This window comes from Danio rerio, chromosome 21 (genome assembly GCF_052040795.2).
Source record: "Danio rerio strain M-AB ecotype USA chromosome 21, GRCz13ab, whole genome shotgun sequence".
Taxonomy (NCBI): domain Eukaryota; kingdom Metazoa; phylum Chordata; class Actinopteri; order Cypriniformes; family Danionidae; genus Danio; species Danio rerio.
The window spans coordinates 2,889,970-2,911,834 of record NC_141041.1 but is presented as its reverse complement, the minus strand read 5'-3'; the positions used below and the strand labels follow the sequence as shown (position 1 = coordinate 2,911,834).

At 35.9% G+C, this 21,865-nt stretch overlaps 3 protein-coding genes and 2 long non-coding RNA genes across 6 annotated transcripts in view; 3 read left to right on the top strand and 2 right to left on the bottom strand.

Annotated features, from left to right (window-relative positions):
- LOC147838686 (uncharacterized) overlaps nt 1–21,865 on the bottom strand; it is a 1,589,207-nt gene that overhangs the window by 767,367 nt on the left and 799,975 nt on the right. The gene's annotated exons all lie outside the window — the stretch shown is intronic.
- The window catches only part of cert1b (ceramide transporter 1b), a 355,936-nt gene that overhangs the window by 228,401 nt on the left and 105,670 nt on the right, over nt 1–21,865 (top strand). The gene's annotated exons all lie outside the window — the stretch shown is intronic.
- zgc:113348 lies at nt 652–7,381 on the top strand. The gene is given in 3 exon segments (NM_001013287.1): nt 652–733; nt 5,603–5,746; nt 6,224–7,381. Coding segments are annotated over 2 exon segments (1,017 nt in total). The 5' UTR covers nt 652–733; nt 5,603–5,664; the 3' UTR covers nt 7,159–7,381.
- The window catches only part of LOC147838694 (uncharacterized), a 200,245-nt gene continuing 181,919 nt past the window's right edge, over nt 3,540–21,865 (bottom strand). The window contains exons 2-3 of the long non-coding RNA XR_015519848.1: nt 4,331–4,986; nt 3,540–3,782 (exon numbers count right to left, since the gene is read on the bottom strand). This is a non-coding gene — a long non-coding RNA (uncharacterized LOC147838694). The remainder of the gene's footprint in view (nt 3,783–4,330; nt 4,987–21,865) is intronic.
- zgc:66483 lies at nt 15,773–18,277 on the top strand (the record flags this gene model as incomplete). The annotated part of the gene is given in 2 exon segments (NM_199825.2): nt 15,773–15,949; nt 17,527–18,277. Coding segments are annotated over 2 exon segments (696 nt in total). The 3' UTR covers nt 18,171–18,277.

Sequence of the window (21,865 nt, the reverse complement as noted above, 5' to 3'; positions counted from 1 at the left end):
TAGAAAACATGTACAATATAAAAGTGTTTGTTTGGTACTTAAGCAATTCATATATGATTTTATTAGCTTGTTTAATATCCGGTGTGCTTTAAATATTTGTTGTTTCTCTTCAGTTTGAGCAGGGAATCAGCAACAGGATAAAAAGGCTACGTTTTGGTTTGGAAGATGGATATTTTGTAGATATGATGACCTTCTGTCAAGCCAATACATGACTTGCACAGCATTATCTAAACAAATATATATATTTATTAAAGAATGGACATACATTTTTCTGTTTAATATCAAAAAGAGTAGAAAAGCAAGTAAAAGTCAGACTCAGATAATGATAATTAATCTAATTACATTCATTCATTCATCCTCCTTCAGCTTAGTCCCTTAATTCATCAGTGTTTGCCACAGCAGGATTAATTGTATGTACAATCGTATGAATGTGTGTGTGGATGTTTCCCAGAGATGGGTTGCGGCTGGAAGGGCATCCGCTGCGTAAAAACTTGGTGGATAAGTTGGCGGTTCATTCCGCTGTGGCGACCCCGGATTAATAAAGGGACTAAGCCGACAAGAAAATAAATGTATGTACAATCCTAACCACGGACTCCACCAGCAGGTGGCAGCAACGCACCTAGAAGTTGTATTCAATCCAATAAGACTCAAGAAGAACGATTTCAGTGATGCAAAGAACAGATGTGCTGAAGCAGATCAGCGGACTTGCATTATATGTTCTTTTAGACAGACGGTTAGTATTCATTTTCTGAAATTGTTTTATGTTGTTTTTTTTTTTTTTTGACAGATTTATTTCGTTTCCCTTCACGCTCATTTATATATGTTTCGTTAACGGGTGTGCCGGTGCCGTAAACAATAGCGGGACAGACTGGGCCGACCTCACAGCATAGACGCAGCGTCATTTTAGCATAACCCACCCTTAATAAAATAATATTTTATAATCTTGATTGTTGTTTACTTAAAATAAGCGTTTATTTGTCATATCTAGAGCCAGCACATCATGTGGCGCGTTCGTGCTGATCGGAAATTCGCAGTTTTAGCTTTGACCGCAAACCATGATTCGGTCCAAAGCGCATTTTAACAGACTATAGACCTAATTCTATTCAACTAATGATGAAACAAAGCTATTCAGTTGAACAATGCACGTATACGACCACATTAACTGGGAGACAGGCCACTATCTCCATTAGGATCTACTATTAGGATCATTAACATCAGCATTGATCTGTTCTTACGTTTAGAGTAAATTAATGCAGCTACTTTACATTATTTCACATATCATCACTCTACAATATCTAGAGCAGAGATGCCCAAAGTTGACCCGTTGTAACCTTTAATTTGGCCAGTCATCCCATCTGAGAGGAGAGAGAATGATGGAAAGGGGTTGGGGCGAACGCCTTCAACACAGATATCGCCATTTCTAATTTGACGTAATCTTTTTAGCTACTAAAAAGCAGATTGTAATTAAATGTTTCAGTTAAATGTTGTAAATGAATCTGCTTTTTAATACTGTCACACATAGAGGACTATGCAGAAGACATCATTAAGGAAATCAAGGCAAAAACTAGTGTAATTCTGTTATAAATGAGATTGTTTTGTTTTTACTGTAATAAATTCATAATAAAATGTACAAAATTCTGTATTACTTAATATAAGGCAATGTTTTGTAGTTATTTTTAAGCGTTATTAAATAAATTACTAAATTACCCATGGCAACAATATATGCTTTTCCAGGGATGTTCCAACATGTGGAACTTTCTGGATTCTCAGAAGCTTTGGAAATTAAAGATCTAAAACAGGAAATACATTAGGACCATTGTTATTGTTTACATCCCTAAAATAGTCTGTGGATGAATAAGGATTCTTGATGCAGCACCGCCTGGGGATGAGAGAGCTTTAGTTTACGCATGTGCCCTAGTCCTTTATGCACTGATCCCTTAAAATCGTTTATTGATGTTCTGCACTGTTGAAAGTGAAATATCCAAATGTCTTCCTCTTTTTTCTTTGAGGAACATTGTTTTTAAACATTTCAATCATTTTCTCACATATTTGTTGGCAAACTGGCGATCCTCTGCCCATCTTAGCACCTAAAGGACTAGACCTTTGTTGGATGCTGCTTTTGTATCAAATAATAATCACAATCCTCATCACCTGTTTCACGTCACATCATTATTTCACCAGTTTACCTGATTACTAGCCCTAAACTGCAACTGTCTTAACTTTTTTTTTTTTTTGGGATGTGTTGCAGGCCTGAATGACAGGAAAGGATGTATATTTACAAATGAAATGAAGTTGACCAGATAAAACATGAAATATTTTGTGTTCATATCATCTGCAATGTCATTTAAGTCACAGTAAAGTTGGAAATCACTAGTTTTTTTTTCAGTTGAGTTTTCCATACTGTCCCAAATTTTCTGATTTGGGGTTGTAACTTAGATGCATTAACTGAAAACTTTCCTCAAGTCTGACGTAGGGCTGGGCGATTTGGCAAAAAAAAAAAAAAATCTAGTTTTTTTTTTTATAAAGTTTGACCGATTCACGATTTCGATTTTTTTTTTTTTTTTTTTTTTTTTTTTTTTTGTATGGCCATGCCATACAAAAATGGGTCAAGGTGTAAATAAATGTAAAACAAATTCACGATTTAAATAGCGTTAGAAATATTTGTGTAAATAATGCAATTGTAGGAATACAGAGGTATTTTTTGCAAGTTTTGCTGAGCCTAGGAGAGATTGGCTGTCATCTCGGCTTTGACTTTGTCTTCTGACTGAATGTCAGGTTGTAATGCTGCTGCCTTTTTCTTAAAAAGATACAGTGGAAGAAAAGGACTGAACATGGAAACTGTAAAGCCTAATTTAACCCAATGTGTGAAGTTGTGGATTTATAGCAGGAGCAAATACAAGCACCAGATGTGTGTCTAATATAAAATAATATAGTTAATCTTATTTTCTTTTTCCCCCCGTTTAAATACCGATCATTTTATGCGCTTTGCTCCACTCCCTGTATTATGCTGCCTGATCTGTCTGGTTTCCAGCTAGGTCCGCTAAATGATGTCATGGGGGCGGCTACTTTCATTTTCACTGCTACAATCCCTCACTTCTACTCGTGTTCAAACCAAAAGATCACTGCGGTTTTTCACATGGCAGGCTTTTACGTCCTTCATACATGTTGAGATCGAGTTTATCGACTTGATAAGGGAATATGTCTTGACAATCCACACAGACGTGACTCTGGTTGAACACCAGAAGCGGCGCGACACGGCGCGCACATGACAGTTTAAACTATCACACACCGAACGCGCACATTCGCATGATATTTAACATGAAACTAATCAGATGGCGCTCTGTGGCGCGGCTGAAATATGAACTGCTTCGTGAATCTTGGCTGGGCGGCGCCGGTGTGTGTATCCGCTTGTTAAGTGGTGACGTGTTTGTGATGTATGTATACTGTTTCCGGGTCCAAGCCGCCACTCATTTGAGTAGAGAAATCATTCGTTTATGATCACGTTTTATTCCTATCACATATTAAAGTTAATTTTACACAAAGTCATAGTGTACACAACAATCTCTGGGCTTGCTGCATAACAAATACCAAAAATTTAACAATTTATAAAAAAATGAATCACTTTCTGGCCATCGGATATTAGGCATGGACATATATATTGCGATCGTGACTTTCGAAAGCCTTAAATCGCTTTGTAAACGTTTATTATTACCATTTCATGAGTCTCCCCATTCAGTTGAATAGAGCGCTTGGACCCGGAAGCCGCTTCGCATGACGTCACACTAAAGGCTGATTTATACTTCTGCGTCAAACGTCGGCGTATGCTACGGCGCTGACGCATAGCCCTTCGCCGTGGCCATCGCCGTCACTGACGTGCACCTCTCAAAAAATGTAACTACACGTCGCAACGACGCGTAGCGAAAGCTCTGTGATTGGTCGGCTTGGTAGCGCTGACGAGTCTGGGCGGGACCGAGAGCCGCGCGAATGGCGCGAGCGATTGTTTACAAGTGTGGAGTCCCGTGAAGGAGCTCCGGATGGAAAGTTTTGTTTTGTGTTTACCTCATAGTTAAAGTTGTTGCACGTCCGCCGGTTCCTGCCTCAAAATGAGCGAGTTTGAGTCACTTGTACAACCAGGAAGTGTTCAGGAAAAGCAAAAAAGCAGAGAAGAAACTCGACACAGAGGAACATTTACACCTCACTGCCCACTAGCGTTTCGGAAGTGTTAATGCAGACCGACAGAGACAGCGCGCAGAAGTATAAATGCACAGCCACGCGCGTTGCCTGCGCCGTGGGTTACGCCGATCACCTGACGCAGAAGTATAAACCAGGCTTTAACAAGCGGTATCCGCTTGTTAAGTGTGACGTCATGCGAAGCTCGCTGCGTGGTGCTGCGCGTCGCCGAGATGCGCTTCTGGTGTGCTTCCTGCTTCATAGAGTGAACCAAAGCGCATTGGTGCCATTATAATGTATTGAATATATATTTTTTTTAAATCGCGATTTCTCGATTTAATATTAAATTAAATCATCGTCAAAACGTAAATTCGAATTAATCTGAAAAATCGCCCAGCCCTAGTCTGATGCTAAATTAATCAACTCTAAGGGTGTCACAATCCTCCAAATCCTCGATTAAATTACATTTTCGATTCTAAAGGCTCGATTCGATTTTCGATTATGAATAATTAATTAATTAATGACCAATTAATTATTTGTAGCCTGCCGTTTAAACTACCTGACCTGCATGGTGTTTGTTTTACCCATAAACAAATCATACAGTAAATGAATAAAGGCAAGATACACACATAATTACCACCTGTCAATCACTTTTTCTGCGGGACTCGTGAATAGGCAGTGATCTGTGTCGTTATAATGGCGTCGGTAAAAAAGACGCACAACCAACAGGAACCAGCCAACAGTATCTGAGGTGTTCGCTAAAATGACTAAGTACAAGTGAGTGAAAGATTGAAGCAGTCCTCTGACTGCCTGGACCTGCTGTCTCGAGCGCATGGCTGTGTGTGCGTCTGTGTGGTCATGTGATGTGCATTTTCAGAGGTAGAGAGGAAGGAGGGCTGCTCAGAAATGCCACACGCCACTGTGGATGTCAAATCGTTGTCGTTCTAAAATGCCATTTAAAAACAAAGACAGTGTAAACAGGGCCTGAGTGTGAACTTTTCGCGAGCGGATTAGCAACGGGGGCGGGCGGAGGATCGCGATGCCGGTGTTGTCTATCGGACGAACCCTAATACGTACATAGCAGAGCTTGCAAAACTGTGTTTGTTTTTGTCGACAACACGAACGTTGTCAACATAACTCACTGGAAATCCAAAATGCTTCCACACCGGCGACTTCATTGAAAGAGGAGAGGGTTTAAGCTCTGTCGACGGGGCTTCTGCAGTTTAACAAGCACTTCAACAAGCCTGTTTTTTCCCGCTTGGCAAGCCAAGCTGACGTGACATTGGGGCGTGGCAGCATCGACGATTCTATTTTTGGATTCGATAATCGAAGTTGAGCATAAATTTCGATAGTGACACCCCTAATCAACTCATCCACATATTTTAACATGATGAGAGTTTAAATGCTGAGGAATATTCCCGTGTTCCCACAGCTGAAGAAGCAGCAAACAGGAGGAATTACTTCAGGATAAACAACTGACATACTATAGTGAAGATGGAGATTGAGGAAGAACCCTGCACAATACAAGAGGACGAACCCTTCATGATAAAAGAAGAGGAGACCGAGGAACTAATAGGTTGGTGTTTTCAATCGTTCTCTTCATTAACCGATAAAAAACATTAACATTTAGATCAGTGGTTCTCAAACTGTGGTACGTGTACCACTAGTGGTACGTGGGCTTCCTTCTAGTGGTACACGGAGGAATGAAAAATGTCATGTACGTGCTACATATAATTCTAAATTTATTAAAATGATTTATATAATATGTCATATATGACATATAGCCTATATTTCTGAGGTAATCTGCCAGGTTTTTTAACTGTGCAGAGTTGTAGCTGCTTTACTGGGCCTACTATGCTTCTGTATTTCAATGCTTCTCATTTTGGTGGTACTTGGAGAGACAATTTTTTTCTAAGGTGGTACTTGATGAAAAAAGTTTGAGAACCACTGATTTAGATGAAATAAGTTGCTTTTTATTTATCGTGTATCCTTCTTTCATATCAATAATTAAATCCATTGATTAGGGACTGAATAAGAACTAATCTTTTCACAGATGAGGAAGGATATACATTCAGTTCACAGACTGAGGAAGGATATACATTCAGTTCACAGACTGAGCCAACGTTCAGACAGAAAATGTCCGGGTGTTTCTGCTGCCCCGAGTGTGGAAAGTGTTACAAATATAAAGACAGCCTTAGCAGACACATGAAAGTGCACACCGGAGAAGGCCTGTTCACGTGCATTTCATGCGGGAAGAGTTACACCGAGAAAGGAGCGCTGGAATCGCACATGAGATTTCACACAGGGGAGAAACCGTTCGCGTGCACTCTGTGCGGACAGAGCTACACGCGTAAAACAGACCTCAAGAGACACATGAGGATTCACAGCGGAGAAAGACCCTACAAATGCCCTCAGTGTGAGCAGAGCTTCACGTCTAAAAACGTTCTCAAGGATCATCTGAGCCGTCACATCGGAGTGAAGGCGTTCAGCTGCGACCAGTGCGATAAAACATTCGTCACGGCGTCGAACTTGAGGAAACATCTCAAAGTTCACACCGGCGAAAAGCCTCATTTGTGTACTCTGTGCAAGAAGTGCTTCTCACGACCGGAGCACTTGCAAGTGCACCTGTATATCCACACCGGAGTGAAACCGCATGTGTGTTCAGACTGCGGGAAGAGCTTCAAAACACCCAGCAACTTAAAATCCCACCAGAAGACGCACAGCGGAGAGAAACCGTTCAAGTGTTCGCACTGTGAGAAGAGTTTCACTTTTCCAGGAAACCTGAAATATCACGAGAGAGTTCACACTGGGGAAAAGCCTTATAAGTGCTCCACGTGTGGGAAGAGCTTCGGTTTTTTGGCCAACGTACGAGCTCATGAGAAAAAAAACCTGTGCAAAAAGCCAGCGAGTTCAACTCCGAGTGAGCAAAGCACTTCAAACGAAGGCGAAAGTTCTGAAAAACCTGAAAAATCCGAAAAATCTCCCTGAAGAGAAGCTGGTTTATATAAAGACGAGGTCTTTATTATGAAGCCGTCTCTGAATAAATATGTATGTAGTCTTTTAGTTCAGTTTAACAGGCTGATCGTTTACATCAGGATGTTGTAAATTAGTGCTAAAATCATATTGAAGTAATTAAACTGGCGATGCATTTAGAAGATGTTCAAAAAGACTTGTTTAGGACGTCTTAAAACAGTACTCTGAGGAAAAAAAAGATGAATAAAACAATAATAATAATAATCTATTTTCGTTTGTTTGTTTGTGAAACTCTTAGCAATTAACATTTATTCGTTGGTGATTCTGTAGTTTTCTTAAATGCGTCGTTTATTTTAATTGTTTGTTTTTTTATGTACACCCACCGGCCACTTTATTAGGTACACCTGTCTAACTGCTCGTTAACACAGATTTCTATTCAGCCGATCACATGGCAGCAACTCAATGCATTTAGGCATGTAGACATGGTCAATATGATCTGCTGCAGCTCAAACCGAGCGTCAGAATAGGGAAGAAAGAGGATTTAAGTGACGTGGCATGGTTGTTGGTGCAAGACGAGCTGGTCTGAGTATTTCAGAAACTGCTGATCTACTGGGATTTTCACGCACAACCATCTCTAGGGTTTACAGAGAATGGTTCAAAAATATCCAGTAAGTGGCAGTTAATGGTGTCTGGGATATTTTCTTGGCACACTTTGGGCTAGTTAGTACCAATTGAGCATCGTGTCAACACCACAGCCTACCTGAGTATTGTTGCTGACCATGTCCATCCCTTTATGACCACAGTGTCTCCATCTTCTGATGGCTACTTCCAACAGGATAACGCACCAGATCATAAAGATTTCTTGAACATGACATTGAGTTCACTGTGCTTAAATGGCCGCCACAGTCACCAGAGCTCAATCCAATAGAGCAGCTTTGGGATGTGGTGGAGCGGGAGATTGGCATCATGGATGTGCAGCCGACAAATCTGCAGCAACTGTGTGATGCTATCATGTCAATATGGAGCAAAATCTCTGAGGAATATTTTCAGTATCTTGTTAAATCTACGCCATGAAGGATTAAGGCGGTTCAAGGGGGTCCAACCCAGTACTAGTAAGGTGTACCTAATAAAGTGGCCGGTAAGTGTATATTGTAACTGATGACTATGGCGAGCTTTATTGTCATCCGAATATACTTGTGTACACAGAAGGAAATTTTGTAGCATTGGCTCTGCAGTTTCTGTAAAGAATAACACTAAACTATTAATAACTTAATGAATAATATAATATACCAATAATAATATACACAGCAGCTGGCTGAAGGTCATTATTGTCAGGTGGTGGATCTCAGTTGTAAGAGCAACAAATAATAACTTGACTTCTAGTTGATCAGTTTAAAGTGTCAGAAGGTGGATTTCTCTGATGAATCGTCTGTTGATCTGCATCCCAATCATCACCAATACTGCAGAAGACCTACTGAAACAAGCATGGACCAATATTCTCACAGAAATCAGTCAAGTTTGGTGAAGGAGAAATCATGGTTTGGGGTTACACTCAGTATGGGGGTGTGCGAGAGATCTGCAGAGTGGATGATCAACATCAACAGCCTGAGGTATCAAGACATTTGTGCTGCCCATTACATTACAAACCACAGGAGAGGGACAATTCTCCAGCAGGATAGCGCTCCTTCTCATACTTCAGCCTCCACATCAAAGCTCCTGAAAGTAAAGAAGGTGCTCCAGGATTGGCCAGCCAAGTCACCAGACATGAACATTACTGAGCATGTCTGGGGTAAGATGCAGGAGGAGGCGTTGAAGAGGAACACAAAGACTCTTGATGAGCTCTGGGAGTCCTGCAGGAACGCTTTCTTTGCCATTCCAGATGACTTTATTAATCAGTGATTTGAGTCATGTCAGAGATGTATGGATGCAGTCCTCCAAGCTCATGATGGAGTAAGACACAATATTCATTCTGTCTCCACTGCAGCAGGACTTTATATTCTATACTGGACATTATTTCTGTTCAGTGATGAGACTTTAGTCAGGTAGTCTTTTTCTAAAATTTCTTTTAAACCTCTTTTAATCTGATCTGATTTTATTTACTTGTAATCTTAGTTAGTTTTACTTCTTATGCCTGTTGTACTTTATATTCCTTTTATTTAATTTTTTTAACTAAAGCACATTGAATTATCCTGGTTTGTTTTAAATAGTATATGTTATATATATATAAACAAGTTTATAAGGAATGAAAAAAGAAAAAAGAAAAAAAAAATATATATATATATATATATAAATATATATATAAATATTTATATATATATATATATAAATATATATATAAATATTTATATATATATATATATATATATATATATAAATATATATAAATATATATATATATAAATATATATAAATATATAAATATATATAAATATATATATATATATATATATATATAAATATATATATATATATATATATATATATATATATATATATATATATATATATATATAAATATATATATATAAATATATATATATATAAATATATATATATATATATATAAATATATATATATATATATATATATAAATATATATATATATATATATATATAAATATATATATATATATATATAAATATATATATATATATATATATATATATATAAATATATATATATATATAAATATATATAAATATATATATATATATATAAATATATATAAATATATATATATATATATATATATATAAATATATAAATATATATATATATATATATATATATATATATATATATATATATATATATATATATATATAAATATATATTTTTTTTAATATATATATATATATATATATATATTTTTTTTTTTTTTTTTTTCCTTTTTTCATTCCTTATAAACTTGTTTTAACCCATTAAAACAGATTAGAAGGGTGTTAAAACAGGTTTGAAAGGAGGGGAAATTACACCAATATATAGAAAAACATAGTTGTTATAGTTGTACTTTATATTCCTTTTATTTAATTTTTTTAACTAAAGCACATTGAATTATCCTGGTTTGTTTTAAATAGTATATGTTATATATATATATATATATATATATATATATATATATATATATATATATATATATATATATTTATATTTATATTATATATATATATAAACAAGTTTATAAGGAATGAAAAAAGAAAAAATATATATATATATATATAAATATATATATATATATATAAATATATATATATATATATATATATATATATATATATATATATATAAATATATATATATAAATATATATATATATATATATAAATATATATATATATATATATATATATATATATATATATAAATATATATATATATATATATTTATATATATATATAAATATATATATATATATAAATATATATATTTTTTAATATATATATATATATTTATATATATATATATATATATATATATATATATATATATATATATATATATATATATATATTTATATATATATATTTTCTTTTTTCATTCCTTATAAACTTGTTTTAACCCATTAAAACAGGTTTGAAAAGAGGGGAAATTACACCAATATATAGAAAAACATAGTTGTTATTTTTATTTCTTATACTTGTTGTATTTAATAGTTCATTTATACTTGTTTATGTAAAGCACTTTGAGTTACAATTACCTATGAAATGTGCTATATGAATAAACATGCCTTGCCTTGCTATATTTCTCCCAGTAAAGCAGTTTGCATTAATTACACGCTGCCTTAATTTATTCTGATTGGTCATCTAACATTTCCGTATATAGTTTCCCAGATATTAATTGCTAAAACTAATAACACAGGCTCATCTGAGTACTTTGAATCATCCTGGCTGTTCTTAAATCCATTCACTCCCATATTTATATGCTTGTTACTGCTGTTTTTGAGTGTTTGGCGCCATCTAGTGTCTGAATAATACGTAGGTTAGTGTTTGCTCCATTCAGCCATTTTCATTTCTTTCAGCTTTGCCTTTAATTGAAGAATTAATAAACTCTTATGGCTGAGAACAATGTTTTGTGTCTTTTTTGTGTTAAGTAGCCATGCAATAAGTGGGATAAAGTACATCCAGATGGTTTTCACAGAATAAAGCCCTTCAGTCTTATTAACTTATGTAAATATAGTCTTTGTAGAGGATTTATTCTGCGATGAGAGCATTAAAGCTGTTTTTTTGTGTCAGTAAATGAATTCATATCTCTAAATTAATATCACTGAGACTTTCATATCAGGTTTAATTGCAATTTTTCCTTACTCTAGAATACTGTGATGTAGTGGTGATGTTGGCAATGCGATTGGCTGTGTTTGAAAAGGGGGAGGAACTATTATTATCCCGCCCTGTTTTTGTTGCAATTGAGATTATGAAAACATTTTATAAAGAAATCATAATCAGAATTAAATTTATTGGCCCAGGACTTAATTTATGGATTACAATAGCTCAGGTTACCAACACAAGTGAATATTGACAACTATATGAATGGGAAAGTAAACTAAATTGTAAAAATTATTTATATATATATATATATATATATATATATATATATATATATATATATATATATATATATATATATATATATATATATATATATATATATACCTATTATATACGCTAGCTTTATTTGCAATATGTTTATTGTTGGCTGTTTAAACTGTATAAATAAATAAAAATATGTATTTACAATTAAGTGGATTTTTGATTACAGAAACAGAGTAATGATCTTGCATTGTTTATGACCATAAAATACAGGTAACAACTGATGTGCTAGCTATTTAAGTTGGTTATTGCCCGAGAAAGTGAAAAAAAATTATATATATATATATATATATATATATATATATATATATATATATATATATATATATATATATATATATAATTATTTATGTTCTTGTTTATTTATGTCTGCATTATGTTTGTGGTTTTTGTATTCTTTGTTTTTTTTGTGCAAACACAGTACAGCCCTTTTTCTGTCTGCATTGAGAGCTCTGATTAGGCACGTGCGGGAGTGAGTAACTGTGGATATGTAGACCCACACGGAACATTTTAAACGTTGCACAGAGCAGGTTCGTAGGTGGTAAGTACTGGTAATCCAACTCCCCCCGAAGTTATTTATAAGCAATTTCGACTAATTGTGCTTTACGTTTTACTTCACGCTTTATTTATATTATCAATTAAAATAATATAACGCTCGACATTCTTGTTACATCCTTAATATTGTCTGTTTTAATAATTATAATAACAGACGCTGCTTCACTGATTGTGTTTCTAAATCATAATGGCTTTGTAAACTATTGTATTGTTGTTGATAATGTTGTTGTATTCCAAAACCGAATAAAGATACTCTTTACTTGGATATATGGCGTCCAATTACGCTACTCAACTCCGATTACAAATTACTAGCATCATTATATGCTACTAGGTTAAAACCATGTGTGGAGGAAATCATATCTCTCTCCCAATCTGGATTTATGAAGGGAAGAAATATTTCAAATAATATTAGATTGGTTTTAGATCTGTTGGATTACTCAGAGTTAGTAAATGAGGAGGCTTTAATTTTATTTTTAGATTTTTACAAGGCCTTTGATACAGTTGAACATAGTTTTATGTATCAGACACTTAATTGTGGCCCAATATTTTAAAAAAATGATGAAGACATTTTATTATAATATTTCAAGTAGTGTTTCTTTATCCAGTGGTACTTCTTCTCGTTTTATTATTCGGAGAGGCATAAGACAAGGGTGCCCAATTTCACCATTTTTATTTTTATTAGTTGCAGAAACCCTAAATCTATATACTATACATTGTTCTCAAATTAAAGGTATTGAAATAGGAGGTACCACATTAACTATCAGTCAACTTGCAGATGACACCTGTTTATTTTTGAAAAATAAAGATCAGGTCTCAGTTATTTTGAAGGCTTTTAAGCTGTTCTCTGATGCATCAGGTCTATTAGTTAATCAATCCAAAAGTGAAATAATGGCTATACACCAAATAGACGATTTTAGTATAGCGGGAATACAAGTTAAAAAGACAGTAAGATATTTAGGTATTGTAGTTAATAAATCAACCTCAGAACGCATTACAGACAACTTTTCACAAAGGCTACAAAAGACAAAAAATATCTTTAATTGCTGGCTTCAAAGGAATTTATCAATTCAAGGTAGAGTGCTGATCTCAAAAGCTGAAGGTATTTCCAGACTTGTATACCCTGCACTGTCTCTTTATGTAGATTCTAAGATGTGTACCACAATTGAGAAAGTTTTATTTAAGTTTATTTGGAGAGGCAAAACAGAGTATGTTAAAAGAATAATTAGGAATATATCAGAAGGAGGATTAAATGCATTAGATTTTGAAACTATTAACAATATCTTTAAAATCAATTGGATCAAAAATTGTCTTCATAACAATAATTCCTTATGGTTCTCTATCCCAAATCTTATCTCTGAAAAATGTGGTGGCCTACACTTTTTGCCAACTTGTGATTTTAAGTGTTCTAAAATTCCTATTAAGATGTCAAATTTTCATAAACAAGCCTTGAATACATGGAAACTGATTTATAAGCATAACTTTTCCCCCCACTCATGTATTATCTGGAACAATCAGTATATTTTATTTAAAAACAAGTCCATATTTTGGAATGATTATGTTAAAAAAGGAGTAATTTTTGTTACAGACTTATTAAATTGTGTAGGGGATTTATATGATTACAATGAATTTATTAATAATTTTGGTTTAAAAATTACTTTGATTGAATACAAAAAATTTGTTCATTGTATTTCCCCAAAATTACTTCACCTTATTAAAACCGCAAAAATATATAACCATGTATCTGGCTCTCACCCAGAGCTTACTATTAAGGGCCTTTCTATCAAGGATAAAAAATGTAATAACAATTATATCAGGAATATCCTAACTGCAGATAAAAGTGTTCCTCCAATTGCAATGGTTAAATGGAAACAAGCATTCCCTTCATTCTTCTTTTCCCCAAAAATCTGGTCAGATATTACAAAATACATAATTCCTAATAAAGTAAAAGAAACAAATTTTAAAACATTACATAGATATTATCCATGCAATGATTTTATAAGTAAGTTTAAGGAAGGTTTTTCACCCTTGTGTTGTTTTTGTAAAATGGAACCGGAAACAATTCTTCATTTATTTTTCAGTTGCAGATACACAAAACAGTTTTGGTCCCAAGTTTCCTCACTACTTTTTGAAGTGTTTTATAAATTAATCAGTATAACTGAGCAAATGGTTTTTTTTACGGATTGCAACTCTGGATTACTGGAAATGGACAAAATAGCAAAAATTCTTATTTTATTTGGAAAGTATCACATCCACAAAACAAAATGCATGCTGACTGTACCAAATTGTAAACTATTTTTCATTGATCTAAAACTTTTTTTATGATTCCCTCACTGCTATACAAAGTAATACCAAAGCTATTAAGACATCTCAACTACTGGAAAAAATACTTAATGTACACGATTAATTTTTGTTGTTAATTCCATTGTATACTGTTTCATGTATAACTCTGTACATCCCTGTTTGTTCAATAAAAAAAAAAAAGATTTCAATCAAGTCAACAACACCGGTACGGAAAACCGTCTCATTTTCAACACTGCTCATTTCAATCATATTCAGATGAAATGTTTAATTTAATGCACTTTGATATTTTTCAAAATAAATATATGCAAAATGTTTAAAAAAAAAAAAAAAAAACGTTACTAAAAATGGATCATTTCAATTTATGCATGTATTTATAGGTTAATTTGTCAGGGACAGTATGCATCAGTTACTAGCATTGCTGCAAATGCAGGTAGAATGCTATTATTATTTGTTGTCTATTGAAAGATGGTGAAATTGTCTCCCTAAAAACAAAACAAGAATTATACAATGAACAAAGCAATTGTAAAAGAGGACTAAAACAGATTTAGACATCCTGATAAATAGTTTATATCCTCCTCCTGAGACCCAAATAATTTTTTTCCTTATTTATTCTGTGATTTAAATTAAAAATATATATATTTCTGGGTTAAAAAAATTCTACAATTTAGAGTTTTTACATGTTTGTTTTTATTGTTAAATTTACAGCATGTCTACTATAGTGGACCACAGGACCATTTTAGTTCGAAATGACCGCCAAACTTTTATTTAGCGGCTGAATGAGTGCATCATCCTGGTAATTAAAGTGCACTTATTATTTTTAAAGTTTTCAGTGTGAACACACTACTTACACTATTTACACTACAAAATGGCGTAGAATGGTGTATGCGATTTGGGACGCAGCTTATGAATTCGGACATACTACTTGGCTCACATACTGATTTTAGTGTACTATATAGTATGGAAGTTTGCGGTTTTGGACGCAGCCATGTTACGTTGTTCTAATTGATTACTTTCTCCTGTCTTAATTGAAATTAAAATCATTTGTTTCTGCTTTTCACAGGTTTAGTGAATATCTCACAGCAACCAAACCCTCACTAATATTCATTCAGCTGTAGTTTAATCTGCTGTGGTTGATGAATGCTAATCAATGTGTTGACGATCTGCTTAACGAGCTCAATCCACAGGTGAAGCCGCTCTCAGAGTCGTTCATGAGGGTTTAAATGCTGAGGAATATCGCCATCTTCGTTCAGCTGAAGAAGCAGCAAACAGAAGGAATTGCAGGAGAAACAACTGACATACTGTAGTAAAGATGGAGATTGAGGAAGAACCCTGCAGAATAAAAGAGACAAAGAAACAAACAGGTTTGTGTTTACATTCTTCCTCTTTAGCCCGTGTGTATTGTTCAAATTGACTCCCCTTTCGTTCTGTTGGTGGCTGTTTTTGCCCCGTTGACTTCCATTATAATCACTGCAAAGTCACGACAGTATATAATCATGCTTTTTTTAATTGATTGTTTGTGGTTTCCTTGTTGGGAAGAGGAACAATAGGTTATTTTTTACTGTTGTTCATCAGATGGCAGCATTACTCCTTTGGATAGGCCTGTGCAAATAGCTTGCTGGCTTTTATATGGAGGTAAACAGAAGATTCTAATGTGTTTACTGTGTTCTGAGAGCTGAGGGGCGTATTTAGATTTTTCTCAGAAAAATCAAGGTAAATACACACACTATACTTCATATAAAAGCCAGGAACTAAGCTTTTTTTGCACTGTAACTGTTGATAAACAGTAAAAATTGCTATAAATGTTAGCGTCACATTGACAGCCTCCACACTGCCATGTCACCCTGCAGCCCAAGACCGGTTACTCACTGAAGCTAAGCAGGGCTGAGCCTGGTCAGTACCTGGATGGGAGACCACTAGGGAAAACTAGGTTGCTGTTGGAAGTGGTGTTAGTGAGGCCAGCAGGGGGCGCTCAACCTGTGGTCTTTGTGAGTCCTAATGCCCCAGTGAAAGTGAAGGGGACACTACACTGTCAGTGGGTGCCGTCTTTCGGATGAGACGTTAAACCGAGGTCCTGACTCTCTGTGGTCATTAAAAATCCCATGGCACTTCTCGTGAAAGAGCAGGGGTGTAACCCCGGTGTCCTGGCCAAAGTCCCTCTATCGGCCCTTACGATCATGGCCTCCCAATCATCCCCTTCCACCGAATTGGCTCTATCACTGTCTCTCCACTCCACCAATAGCTGGTGTGTGGTGAGCGCACTGGCGCCGTTGTCCTGTGGCAGCCGTCGCATCATCCAAGTGGATGCTGCACACTGGTGGTGGTGTGGAGAGACCCCCCTCATGATTGTGAAGCGCTTTGGGTGTATGGCCATACACAATAAATGCGCTATATAAATACACATTACATTACATTACATTACACTCCCTGGACCGGTGTAGCAGTCGATTCTGTTCCCCTTGGAATGTCTGTTCCCCTTTATGCAATGTATGCTAGATTATTTCCAAATGTTCAATAAAATTGCTAATGTTACCTCTTCCCAGCAGGGAAAACCACCAACAATCAAGAATGCATGATTATAGGGTGCCTTTGCAATCAAATAAAGTCATTATAATGGAAGTCAATGGGGCAAAAACTGCCCCGAACATAATGAAAGAGTAGCACATTTGCTCAGGTTGTATTGAGCCTTTAAAAACTTTCAAAGCGTTTTCTCAAAATATGTGTGAAAATTAGACTTGTCAGCAAAAATAATCCCATTTGCTGAAACCCCGGAAAGGTTGTGGCCAAATTAAGACTCCAAATCCCCCCAGAGTGGATGAAAACATCCCCAACAGCACACAAGGGATAATAACTGATGAGCAAACACATTTCTTTTAATCTGTTTTTATATTTGATGGAAATTAAAGACAAACTTCATTTAATAAAGCTAATCTTTTCACAGATAAACATGGAAATGCAGTCAGATCACAGACTGAAACACAAAAACAAGCTGGAAAAACAGGATCTTTCCCCTGCTCCGAGTGTGGAAAGACTTACAAATATAAATCCGATCATACCCGACACATGAGATTTCACACTGGAGAAGGCCTGATGCATTGCACCGAATGCGGAAAGAGCTTCACGCACAGAGGAAAGCTGGACGTGCACATGAGGATTCACACTGGGAACAAGCCGTTCACATGCTTGGATTGTGGAAAGAGTTTCACATCTAAACCCGTTCTCCTAAACCACCAGCTCTCTCACAGCGGAGAGAAGTCGTTCAGCTGCGATCACTGCGCTAAAACATTCGTGTCTGCGTCAAGATTGAGAGCACACCTTTATGTCCATGCGACGGTGAAGCCACTCGCTTGCTCTTTCTGCGGAAAGACTTTTTTACATTTGCAGAAGTTGAAAGTGCACGAGCTTATGCACACCGGAGAGAAACCGCACGTGTGTTCAGACTGCGGGAAGAGCTTCGCAACATCGAGCAACTTCAAAACACACCAGAGGATCCACACTGGAGAGAAACCGTATCAGTGTTCGGACTGTGGGAAGAGTTTCCGTCAGTCATCGCGTCTGAAAACTCACCAGAGGAGTCACACTTGAGGAAAGCTCTATTAGTGCACTATTCTGAAATGAAGGCGAGCTCCGTTCATTCAGGTTTTGTTTTATTGATGTGTTACTTTAGGTCTTAAACTAGATTCCTTGAGCGCCGCACAGTTTTGCTCCAACCCTAGTCAAACACAGAAGATGCAAATAATCAAGATGTTTGAGATTAAGCTGGCGTGAGTTGGAAGTGGTTGGAGTTGTACAGGGTGGGCCATTTATATGGATACACCTTAATAAAATGGGAATGGTTGGTGATATTAACATCCTGCTTGTGTCATTAGTATATGTGAGAGGGCAAACTTTTCAAGATAGGTAGTGGCCATTTTTAAGTCGGCCATCTTGGATACAACTTTTTGTTTTTTTTCTATAGGAAGAGGGTCATGTGACACATCAAACTTATTGGGAATTTCACAAGAAAACAATGGTGTGCTTGGTTTTAATGTAACTTTATTCGTCCATGAGTTATTTACAAGTTTCTGACCACTTATAAAATGTGTTCAATGTGCTGCCCATTGTGTTGGATTGTCAATGCAACGCTCTTCTCCCACTCTTCACACACTGATAGCAACACTGCAGGAGAAATGCCAGCACAGGCTTCCAGTGTCCCTAGTTTCAGGTGCTGCACATCTTGTATCTTCACACCATAGACAATTGGCTTCAGATGACCCTAAAGATAAAAGTCTAAGGGGGTCAGATTGGGAGATCTTGTGGGCCATTCAACTGGCTCACAATGATCAATCCACTCTTCAGGAAACTGTTTATCTAGAAATGCTCGGACCTGACACCTATAATGTAGTGGCGCACCATCTTGCTGGAAAAAAACTTGGGGAATGTGCCAGCTTCAGTGCATAAAGAGGGAAACACATCATCATGGAGCACTTTCAAATATCCAGTGGCCTTGACGTTTCCATTGATGAAGAATGGCCCCACTGTCTTTGTTGTCTATGATGTGACGATACAAGATGTGCAGCACCTGAAACTAAGGATACTGGAAGCCTGTGCTGGCATTTCTCCTGCGGTGTTGCTATCAGTGTGTGAAGAGTGGGAGAAGAGCGTTGCATTGACAATCCAACACAATGGGCAGCACATTGAGCACATTTATAAGGGGTCAAACTTGTAAATAACTCCTAAAAGAATAAAGTTGCGTTAAAACCAAGCACACCATTGTTTTTCCGGTGAAATTCCCAATAAGTTTGATGTGTCACATGACCCACTTCCTATTGAAAAAAAACAAAAGTTAGATCCAAGATGGCCGACTTCATAATGGCCATGGTCACCACCCATCTTGAAAAGTTTGCCCCCTCACATATACTATTGTACCACAAACAGGATGTTAACATCACCAACCATTCCCATTTTATTAAGGTGTATTAATATAAATGGCCCACCTTGTGCTATGCAGAGCTGTGGAATTGAAATTGAGTTTGAGGCCGTTGCTTTAGGTCATATGTCTCAGTCAATTCCTGAAGGGCCGCAGCTCTGCACAGTTTTGCTCCAACCCTAATCAAACATGGATACAAATAATTAAGGTGTTCAAAAGACTCATGAACACCTTTATTAGTTGGATCGGCTGTGTTTGATCAGGGTTGGAGCAAAACTGTGCAGAGCTGCGGCCCTCCAGGAATTGAACCTTTAGACTATTGCTTTAAGTGTTTTTTTGTTTTGTTTTTTCTGAGAAAAACTCTTGAGATTAATGTAAATGCAATGATTGGGTACCTATGCTGGCCAAGAGAGCTTTAATGTGCTGCAATTGAAGCGAACGCATGCAATTACAAATAACACCAGCAAATCAGAAGAGATCTTCGTCGGTTTACGTGTTGCAAGTCCTCATAATGCAAACGCACTATGAAAACAGGCTGTGCTTTCTCACAACACATGCAAACAGAAGGGTGGACAATGGAAATGTTGCAAGAGGACCCAATAACATGACTACTCCGGCTATTTAGGTTTGGTTATTTAGGCTAATGATACACAAAAGACAAGGGAATGGTGTAATTAGAATGTTAAAATAAATAGTCAAATTTCCAACTTCCCCTACAAGCAATAATCATGGCACAATAAGCAAATCCCAGCTGGGTTTGTGGCTTTCTTGGGGCCCCTTAAAACATTTTTCCATTGTGTTCCCTGCTATTTCCATGTGTTGTTAGAAATTGTAGCGCATTTTCTTAATTTGTTTCCATTGTAATAATATTCCTCATATTTTCTAAATGTGTTTTACTTACTCCATGTCATTTTAAGATTTTTTTTTTAGTTTTTAATTGCAATTCATTAAGCTCTCTCTGCCGCTTTAGGTATCAGTTTAAAATGGCTTTATTAATAGTGATATTCTATAACTATGCTTTCTGAAATGTTCTGTAATGCACTGACTGTACGTACTGGAACTCGGAGAAATAAAATGCAATACATGACTAAAATACTTGGTCTAATTCTTTCAAAATGTACCTGTTTATTTATTTTTGTTCAGGAGTGAGTGAAGAATGGAACGTGAGTGACCAGTGGCAGCAGTAATGCGGTCGTTGTGTAGTGGTCCATTGTGAGCAAAGCCAAAAGATTACCAGTTAATCTACATTCACTGAAAAAAATTATTCAAAGTTGATTCCTTGGATTTACTCAATTTTTTTACGTTAAGTGGTTGTAAACATTTTATTTGTGTTGAATTTAAACAAACAAATTAAGTTGAACGTTATTAAACTTAATTTGTTTAAATTTAACACAAATAAATTGTTTGCAACAGTTCTGCATGCAACACTTTTTTTTCAGTGTTCTTACACTATGGTCATGAGTAGGGCCAGACAGAATCTGCGGATATTTCTGCTAAAAATTTTGTAAAAAATCTGCTGATTTATTTGCTATGATTTTGGGAGTATTGTAACCAAAAACCTAATACACTGAAAATAAATATTCAAAGATGATTCCTTGGATTTTTTTTTTTATATACCTTTAGTGGTTGTAAACAATTGATTTATGTTGAATTTAAACAAACAAATTAAGTCGAACATTATTAAACTTAATTTGTTTGTTTAAATTCAACACAAATGAATTGTTTGCAACAGTTCTGCATGCAACAATTTTCAGTGTATAAGAAATATTAGCTTTTTAACTTATTTAATGTTCACCATGCAAATCCATCCAGGTCCACTTATTTGGTAAACAAAGCAAGTCTATCATTAATATACATCTACTAAAAGACAGAAAATATTACTTTACATACTGTATTGTGGAACAATCATGTGAATATTTTCATATTAGTCAATAATATAACTGAAATTAAAAGTGGAATAATTATAAATGCACACATTTACACAAGTGAATGGACTCAAGGATGGGCTAAACAAATGTGGAGATCTGCGGATTTCTGTACGCGCAGATTCTGTGTGGGCCTAGTCTGTATATGTGTCTAGTCTTGGACAAGATTTCAGATACAAGCGGCCAAAATGAGTTTCCTTCGCAGGGTGGCAGCAGGACACACTTATAGATAGGGTGAGAAGCTTGGAGTAGAGCCGCTGCTCCTCCACATCAAGAGAGGTCAACTGAGGTGGATCAGGCATCTGTTTCGGATGCCTACCTAGCGAGCTGTTTCAGGCATGGCCAACTGGGAGGAGGCCTCTGGGAAGACCCAGTACACGCTGGAAGAACTGTGTCTCTCGGCTGGCCTGGGAACGCCTTGGGAGAAGGGAAGTCTGGGGTTCTCT